Below are 8,851 nucleotides of genomic sequence, written 5' to 3'. Positions count from 1 at the left end.
TTCCTTTTTCAGCTGATTAAAATGTAGCTTTAAAGATTTAAATAGTTTGAGCCAAAGTTTAAAAGTTGAATTAGGAAATTCTGTCTATTGCTCTATGGTCCCTTTGGACGGTTTCAGGCATTTAGTTCTCATCAAGGCTTCCAAAGCTGTCAAAATAGATTATTTCTCAATTTTACCTCAGTTTCCCCACTGTCTTCCAGCAAACTGGCTTCAGCTCTTTACATTCAAAGCTTTCTGCAGCTCTCCTCATCTTCATTATCAAGGGCTTCAGCTCCGTCCACATCTACGACCTCCGTCTGAGATTGTTTTTTAATGTCACATTAATGCTCATCAGTGAACAATATTTATTCTTCCTCTTGTTACTTCAGTCAAAAGGAAATGCTAACACTACAGCTTGGTACAGGCCACAAGTATATATATTTTACCAGCATGACTGAAAGCTTCATATATTCTTAGTTGATGACATCAATTGAACATTGTTGGTTGGTTACGTCACATTTAAAGTGTAGTTTTATAAGGACAAAAGACACAGGACAGAGACTAAATGAAATAAAATGCCATTTTATTGTTCAGCCGTGTCATAACCTCGTCTCCAAAATAAGCACAGCAGGACTACAACTGTTCATCGACCTAGCTAACCTTGATAGCACATAAAACTGGGTTTTATTAGCCCACCAACGATAGCATTAGACTTTTCTATCAGACATCCAATGATAGCATACAAAATAGTTGTTAACCTACCAGTGACACTGTATATAAAACACTTGTCTCTAGATTTATCCCCGACCCACCCTCAATTTCACCCGTACCCCTCTTTAGAACATTTGTGACACTGACATATTTTATGCTTAAACAAGCACATATTAAGAATGCATAATTCTCCATTTTTGAGATTATAAAAAAACTACACAATGTTACACTTTAAGTCAGAGTACAATTCAACTGATTATTAGTGTTCTACACATTCGACCATAAACCAAAGGAACATTGTATAATATCACTATAACTTAACACTACATGTAATATACGTTTAAAAAAAGAAAATTACAAATGATTAGCATTGAAGAGAAAATGAAGATGGCTAGTGCGAAGGCAAGCTGGGTCAGTACCATAACAGAGAATGAGTAATACAAAAAGAAATAAAAAAATAGAATAAGAAAAGTAGAAACAAAAAAATGATAATACAGGCAAGGCTAAAACATATGTGTTTCAAACTTTTAAGATCCACCTCATGTGCACTCATCCAGTTAGGTAACCTGCTCCAAGACCTCCATTGTGTGATTCCACATCTCTCTGATACTTTAACCCCTCCCCCCCAGTTTCAACTTGCTTTAACATTCCTGTGGCAACCATCTTTGTTTTCTTGTGTCAGGCACTTTCCAAGACCCCTTATTCCTTTCTTTACCTTCAACACTCTACAGGCCAATCATAATGCTGTGTCAGACTATACAGGCCAATCACAATGCAGGTTCTATCAGAATACAACTGCAAAAGAACAGAGGACAACATTTCAAATGAGTATTGGTGCAATTTGTATCAATGCAGCTTTTTTTTTTTTTTTTAAAACAACAAACTGGTATTTTTAAAGTGTTTTGGTGGTGTCTTACCAATTCTACAGGTCGGTGTCAAACCAGGCCAGCTGGTTGCTGTCCATCAGGTCCTGGGTGTGGCCGAGGTCTGGCAATGGATCAGTGTGGTGACCCAGGTCGGGCAGGGTATCAGCATGGTAGTCAGCACCTTCCATCATGGGGTCTAACAGGCTGTCCTGGCCGTAAGCTGCTGGGTAAGCCCGGTATGCTCCATCTGAAAGGTGGAAAAAAAAACAAAAAATGAAAAAAGGTTTAGACCAATACTGTAGGTTAAAGTGATTTCTGGCAAATTTGGCAAAACTCCCAACACTAAATAAAATGATTCAGTGCAGAAGAGGCTGAATATTCAGAGTTTACATTACACTTTCAACAGATATAAATTCAAACCACAAAACCTAAGGCGATAAAATATTAAACTATATAAATGCACGAATAGATTTAATTAAGTACTCACCATCCTGCCTGTAAGCCAGAGGGTCTCCCTGTGCTCCCATATCCAGTCCCAGGTCTCCGGTCTATTAAAAGATAAAGAGTGATGAGTGCAGACCGACATAAGCAAGTACATACCTGTCACAAACTGATGGTATGAACCATGAACAATAATAATATTTGTTATCAACAAACAGTCCACTTGTGTTATAAATAAGAAAAAAAAAAAAAAATAATAAAAATTTGAATACTAATCAGTCCTATGCAAACACACATCTACAGATCCTTCCACATTTGGATGGTAACGGTCATAGCTTATTTGTTTTTTTTTTTTTTTTGTTTTGACTGTATGCACGTACATCATTCCAGGGCATGGGCTCAGTCCTGAACAAAGAGCTGGTGAGCTCCACTGACAGGCGTTTCTTGTAGTCTTGAGGCTTGTCCTCAGACATGCGGAACAGGACAGCTGCAGCATAGGTTGCTATAGGAGAACGAGAGTAACACGGGTTTAACAGATGTAACTTAACACTGATAATCAGCACTGTGTACCCAGTTTGTGTTTGCAGCCAAATACTCACCAACACCCTCATTACGCGAGTGCAGCAGTTCAGTGAGAGGTGCAGTAGCTCCTTCAGCCTCGATTGCCTCCGCAGCTTCTTTGTCCTGGGCCAGTTCACACAGAACACCAGCTGCAACACGCTGGATGTTCTCCACTGGAGAATACAGCAACTGATACAAAGAGCAGAGACAAATGATAAGATACACTACTACATGACTTCATGCAGTCATCAGCATGCATGCAGCTAGACACTGGGGTTGGTTTTACCTGGACAAAGAGTGGAATGGTGTTGAGCCCCCTGATGACAATTCTGTTGTGAACATCCCGGGCCAGGATGTGCAGAGCACCTGTGCAGCCCTCCACGATTTCCTCCATACGCACACCCTCCTGTATGCATTTGAGGGAGATGAAAAGGAAATCAATTACAATAAAATCAATAACTTTTAACAGCTTAAATAAAGGCAATTTTAAACCGATTACACACCACAAACTGCTGCTGGTTGCCTCCCATGCTGGTGCGCCTCTGGGTGTCCTGGTGAGCTCTGACGAGCAGCTGGACCAGACGGGGAATGGCTCCCTGCTCACGCAGAGCACTGTGGTTGGCTGGGCAGAGAGCCAAGTTACGAATAAGACCAACTGTGGCCTGGAGAGAAGAAAGATTTCACACGTTTATGTTAGAATTAGTTTTATATGAATGACTTGATAAATGCTTTTCACAAAGGATTACATAATGGAAAATACGAGAAGGTAAATGGGATAAAAATGAATAGACCTTGATTAGCGGCCAGTGGGACGGAGGGTGCAGTAGTTTGACCACCACAGGCAGGCCGTAGTGGAGGCGCACGGCATTCTGGGCCATCTCAGCGTCCTGGTGACGGGACGTTAAGTGACGCAGGGCACAGACAGCTGGCTCTGTGATGTCCTCTCTGTCACCAGCCCTAAGTACTGTTCGCACCAAAGCCTCAATGCCACCAACCTAAAAAAGATGAGAGCGGTCAGTACCCCCCAGTGATGGTGCATACAAAATAAGACAACAAACAAAAAAATAAAAGGAGCTCTAAGTGTATGAGATAAATTTCGCTTGTATACATACCTGACAGACCATGAGCTTGTTACTGTAGTTGTTGCAGGTCAGGTTGGAGAGGATGCCAGCAGCACAGGTCACTACGTTGATGTCATCACTGCCCAGCAGCTGGACCAGCGTCCCCAGAAGACCTTCCATCCCCTCCTTCAGAGAGCAGAGGACAGGAGAATTTACATTACAATGGACCACGCAATGAAACAAAACTACAGCCTTGTTTTTATTTAGTTCTCATGCAGTTCAACTCATTATTATTTCATGTTCTTTTATTTATTAGACATTTGAGAAAATTTCTTAGAAACAGTTGTTTGCACTGAACCTGGAAAGAAATTAGCACAGCAAGAAAATGTGTACTGTACCTGTTTGGTGGCAGCATCTGAAAGATTCCTCAGAGTCCAGAGGCAGTTCTGGACCAGACGTTGGCTGGGGTCAGTCAGATGAAGCCCCAAGGCCTGCATGCCTCCTACACGCAATGTCAAACAGACAAATTCATTACATCAGAACACTTTCTACTCAGTAGCAATGGAATGAACTAAAAACGAATGCGTGTCTTTTTTTTTAATGATATTGAATTTCTGTTACAGCTCTGTACTACTAGATGTACGTACCAGCCTCTACAATGGCAGGCTTGTTGCTGGAGCAAACCGAGAGCACCTTGAGCACTCTGCTTGTGGTCCACAGCAGTTTCTCATATGTGAAGGTCCTCATGATGTTGACCAAGGCCTGGGGACCACCGCTGGCCAGAATGATCAGCTAAAACAAAGACAGATTTGAGTTTAAACGCAAGAACCACTGCCAGCCAAGTGGGATGAGAGGACATATGAAAAGTAATGTAAACGCACGGATAAATTAAATGATGTCTAAATACCTTGCTTTCCTGGTTGCCATATGCCAGGATCTGTAAGCAGTCAGTAGTGATTGCCAGGAACTTGACATTGGTGTTAGACAACAGTGCCACCATCTTCTGCAGTCCTCCAGCCAGGCGCACTGCCATTTTGGCTCCTTCCTGGTGCAACAACAGGTTGTGGAGCGTGGTGATGGCATAGAACAAAACACTGTCCACTGGTGACCTAAAAAATTACAAACGAAGTGATAAGACAAATTTAACACCCTTCAAAGCCAACGTTACAAATACACATGTATCACACAGAGTGGAAGGTTTACCCCGGGCATTACGACGGTACACAATTTGTCTCTGTTAGGACGCAGATCAAACAATGATGGCAGTTAACGTACGGCGCAGGGTGCTATTATATTTGCATGCTCTGCCTGTTGGCTACCTGACATAACTGATATGGCCTTGGACAAAGGCGTTTTTGTAAGACACTAAAAATAATAAAATTTAGCAACCACAGTAAAACCATCTGACTCGCTGATAATATCTAACTAGCTCTGCAGTGCCAAGTTCGAGAAAATGAACACACTCACAAAATGTTAAGGACACTCAAAGCACTACAAAGAAATGCAATCACTGCAAATTTAGACACCATTTTCATGATGATGTAAACAAATACAATCCTTAAATTTTATTTGTCCAGTTACAGTTACCTGTATCCAAATCTACTCAGTAATTCTAGTGAATGAAGTGTAGGAGCTCTCATGCTACATCCTGTACTCAAAGCGGAGTAATGTGATTCCAGGTGCAATTTCAAACACACACGTGCGACATCCAACAGGTCACAACTTGCCAGAGAGCTGACTGTTTTGGCTGTGTGTTCTGGCTTTTCGTGGTCAAACAAAGACATTTCAGTGGGCTCAAATTGAATCATGGTGCGTTTCATTCTATGAATATTTTGCTTGTTGGCACGATATGGTTTTTGTATTCATCCCACCATCGTTTTCGGATGAGTTGAACTTGAGCTCCAGCCAACAGTTTAGTTTATGCTGTAAAGTATATTGTAATGTGTTCATAAAAAAATGAGCGTAAAACAAAAGCCTTAACAAATAAGTGACAGAATTTAATGAAGTCTAAACACTTATATATGAGACCTGAGTCAAAGCTTCCATCCACCGATTATGTGCCATTTTGTATACAACACAACATAAAGTGCATGGGTATTCAACACACAGCTCACTTCACACCACTGATTTATGAATTTCTGTAAGATAATTATTAATCCTGCAGCTTCTTCCATTTCTTACCCCAGCATCTTGACCAAGGCAGGGATGCCTCCAGACTTGAAGATTGCAAGGAGCCCCTCACGATGGTGGGAAAGGTTGTGTAAGGTGCCAGCAGAGCAACGTGCAGTTTCAACGTCACCAGTGTTTTGCATGGCACGAACAACTGCCGAAACCATTTGCGGTGAACGCATCAGGGCATGACGAGATGCCTCTTTCTTTGACAGCTGATGCACCATCACAGCGGCTTTATTCACAACAACCTATGACAGATTTGATGTTGATTAGGCATACATAGTTTTGCATTGCTACCGTCCTTTATGATACCAGCCGTTATTCAAATTACGATGATGGACTTATTTGCACACATACCTGGTCCTCATCATTGAGCAATTTGGTGAGCTCGGGGATGGCACGAGTGGCCAGCTCGGCATCATCTTGATAGTTAATGAGGTTGACAACAGCATGCTTTAGCATCTGAGAGGGCTCTGCCAGACGTTGCACTGCAGTTGGGTGGGCAGCATCCAGCTGGGTGGGTGGAATCTGGATGCCCTCCTCCAACGTCTCAGGGAACATGGCAGCGCGCACACGCTGGGCCCGGGTCATGGCATAACCCTCAATGTCTGAAAAGAATGCAACGTCAGCCATTGTTCAGTTACCTTTAATCATTTCCCAACCCGGTTTTCAGAAATACAATATTATAGATACTGCCTAAGATGAGTCTATGTCCCATTTACCTGTAGGCTCAGGCGTGAAGGGCTGGTTGAACTCCCAGTCATACAGGTTTGGATCATCCTCTTCAGCATCAGGGTTACCCTTGCCACTGAGAGATGGTGCTGTGGTGGTGACACCAGACTGAATGCCTGAATCCAGATAGGACTGCTGCTGCCACTGGCTCACAGCTGCCTTGCTGTCACCCATAGCCATGTCCAACTCCATCAAATCAGCTAGAGAAAAGAAACAGAAAAATACAAACAATCACACAATAGAACTATCCACTTCACTCACTTTAACACAGTTTCACACTTTACGTAGGTTCGAAGTTTTTTCGTCTTACTTGTGGAAGAGAGATGTTAGGGGAAAAAGACATAAAATAAGTCAAAATAAATCTACTAAATGTAACATGAGCCTAGGAAATGCTTGTGCTGCTCCATGAGTAACAGGCAATAAAGGACTGAAGTATGTAACCATCAAAAGATGCATTCCACACCAGTGTGTTTCTCCGTGGAAAGAAGGAAGAAAGGAATTGCAGGAGGAGTTACTTGGGATTTTGAGACATGTGCTCACCTAGCTTCCATTTTCCCCATTTACGAGCCTCAGAGGTGGCAACAACTCATTTATTGATGTACACATAAACTCTAAGGACTGGACACTAACTATCTACATCAACATAAAACTTATTTCTTTGAAAATAAACATTATCCCATACTCACACTGGGTAGCCATTGTTCTTGCCTGCCCTCAGCCCGCACAGCAGATAAATCTGGAAAAGAAAAAAAAAAGTACAGTGGAGGAAAATAAGACCACTCGCCCTCGAGCTAAGTTCTTGTTTGCGAAAGCCAACCCTAATCGTAATGTTGATGCGTTTCTCCTACGTGGTCTCAATAATGAAAAACCACCGTCTTCTACCTGGGTTTGCTCCCTGTGATTCAGAGGCTTGTTTGGCTCGCTAACGTAACTACGAGGGGAAATGCCGAGCCTCCACCTCCGACCGAGAGAGCAAGGCGGTGGGTATTTCCAGGCCAGCACGAACACAATTCACCATTCAGCGGCACAAGAACATCAAAGGCATATTTCTCCCCCTCCCCCTACCACGGCCAAGTTCCGACCTCGCAGCTTGGGTTTCCAATGAGAGAAACTACTCCCTCCGCCCCGCAATCACTTCCACGACTCCTCCTCTCATGGTGGGTCTAGCTACAAGCAGCCCAGTCAAAACCAGAGTAAAAACCCCTGACAATGGTATAGGTCACATCAAGCACATGGCGTATTTCATTGGTATATCATTTAAAAAAACCGGACCGCTAGCGTGCATTAGCCACCCTTTTGGCTAGCTTACCTTGAAAGCTCGCTAAGCTAACCCTATCCGCTAGTTAGCTAACGAGCTAACATAAACAAACACCATTTAGTGATTCGCCCGCAAAGCAAAAAATGCTTGCGACTTGCCCCGAGACGCAGGTGGTGCGGGAAAACTCAGCGTTACAAATAAGTTAATTATTACAGCCGTGACTTTCACACACGACCCCAATTTTTTTTGATTCTGGTTTGATTAGCAGCGCTAGTCAGGACGTATGAAAAGTAGTTCCAAGCGCCACCGTACAAAACCTGCTGCCATCCAAACCAGAAAACCCACCGGAGCCCCCTCCCTGGCCAAAGATGATTTTCTCCGGTGAAATAAGCACCCGCGCACTGTGAACGCGTCGTACGATAGCTGTACCAAAACATGTTGTCTTTACCAGAGTCGAGCGGCTCCTCCGTGGTTCTTGTCAGGAAGAAAATCCCCTTTTTATTTAGCTGAAAATCGGAGAAGAGCCGCGAGGTGAACCACCCGTACAAGTCCGAACCACACCCGCCGTTGCTCCGCCGAGGATGTTGCTTCCGCCTGTGCGGGAGAACATCAAGATGGCGAATGGAGAAAATACGGTATTCTGCCGCACTAGGAAAAGTAGGGCGCCGTTTAAACTATAAGTTTTAGCATCGACACTGCATCACTTCTGTTATGGCCGGATAGCGCTACGTTTACATTTAAGGACCAGCCGGCAATTTAGCAACGTCAATGAAAGAGGTGTGAGAAGGCGAGGGAGCTGCTTTCATCAGAAAGGAATGAGATCCATGAGCTACTGTGATGTGACAGAGGGGTTTAATTAACATGTGGTTAACTGAGAGTCACACATATTTTTCCCTTACAGGCCTATACCGTTCATTCATTTGGCTTATTCATTTAAGTCATAATCTAGTAAATACGAGGGTTGTATGTCTGACACCTGCACACATTTACAATATGACTCAATTTCGCAAAGCACACAAAATGCAGTAATTAAACCGCTCAAGGAAATGTGGAATGATCTTGTTGTAGTT

The 8,851-nt window shown here is 43.0% G+C and overlaps 1 protein-coding gene across 1 annotated transcript; it reads right to left on the bottom strand.

Moving 5' to 3' along the window:
• Positions 1-541: 541 nt before the first annotated feature.
• On the bottom strand, positions 542-8,393 carry LOC125019954 (catenin beta-1-like). Its single transcript, XM_047605101.1, has 17 exons — positions 8,230-8,393; positions 7,210-7,259; positions 6,514-6,723; positions 6,149-6,399; positions 5,801-6,039; positions 4,527-4,728; positions 4,267-4,411; positions 4,018-4,121; positions 3,671-3,805; positions 3,350-3,553; positions 3,062-3,220; positions 2,845-2,964; positions 2,597-2,747; positions 2,378-2,499; positions 2,044-2,104; positions 1,608-1,803; positions 542-1,485 (listed from the first exon to the last, which is right to left on the bottom strand). Exons 2-16 carry the CDS (start codon positions 7,220-7,222, stop codon positions 1,613-1,615), a joined length of 2,307 nt encoding a protein of 768 aa, XP_047461057.1. The 5' UTR covers positions 7,223-7,259; positions 8,230-8,393; the 3' UTR covers positions 542-1,485; positions 1,608-1,612.
• Positions 8,394-8,851: the final 458 nt, after the last annotated feature.

Source organism: Mugil cephalus, chromosome 14 (genome assembly GCF_022458985.1).
Source record: "Mugil cephalus isolate CIBA_MC_2020 chromosome 14, CIBA_Mcephalus_1.1, whole genome shotgun sequence".
Lineage (NCBI taxonomy): Eukaryota > Metazoa > Chordata > Actinopteri > Mugiliformes > Mugilidae > Mugil > Mugil cephalus.
The sequence above is the reverse complement of the archived record's forward strand: the minus strand, read 5'-3'. Positions and strand labels throughout refer to the sequence as shown.

What these genes read in the sequence shown, in the direction of transcription:
- LOC125019954 (XM_047605101.1), bottom strand. An exon ending in TGCTCAATGATGAGGACCAG is followed by an intron (nt 6,040 to 6,148) that starts GTATGTGTGCAA and finishes AATCTGTCATAG; the next exon opens with GTTGTTGTGAATAAAGCCGC. An exon ending in CAGATGCTGCCACCAAACAG is followed by an intron (nt 3,806 to 4,017) that starts GTACAGTACACA and finishes TGCTCTCTGAAG; the next exon opens with GAGGGGATGGAAGGTCTTCT.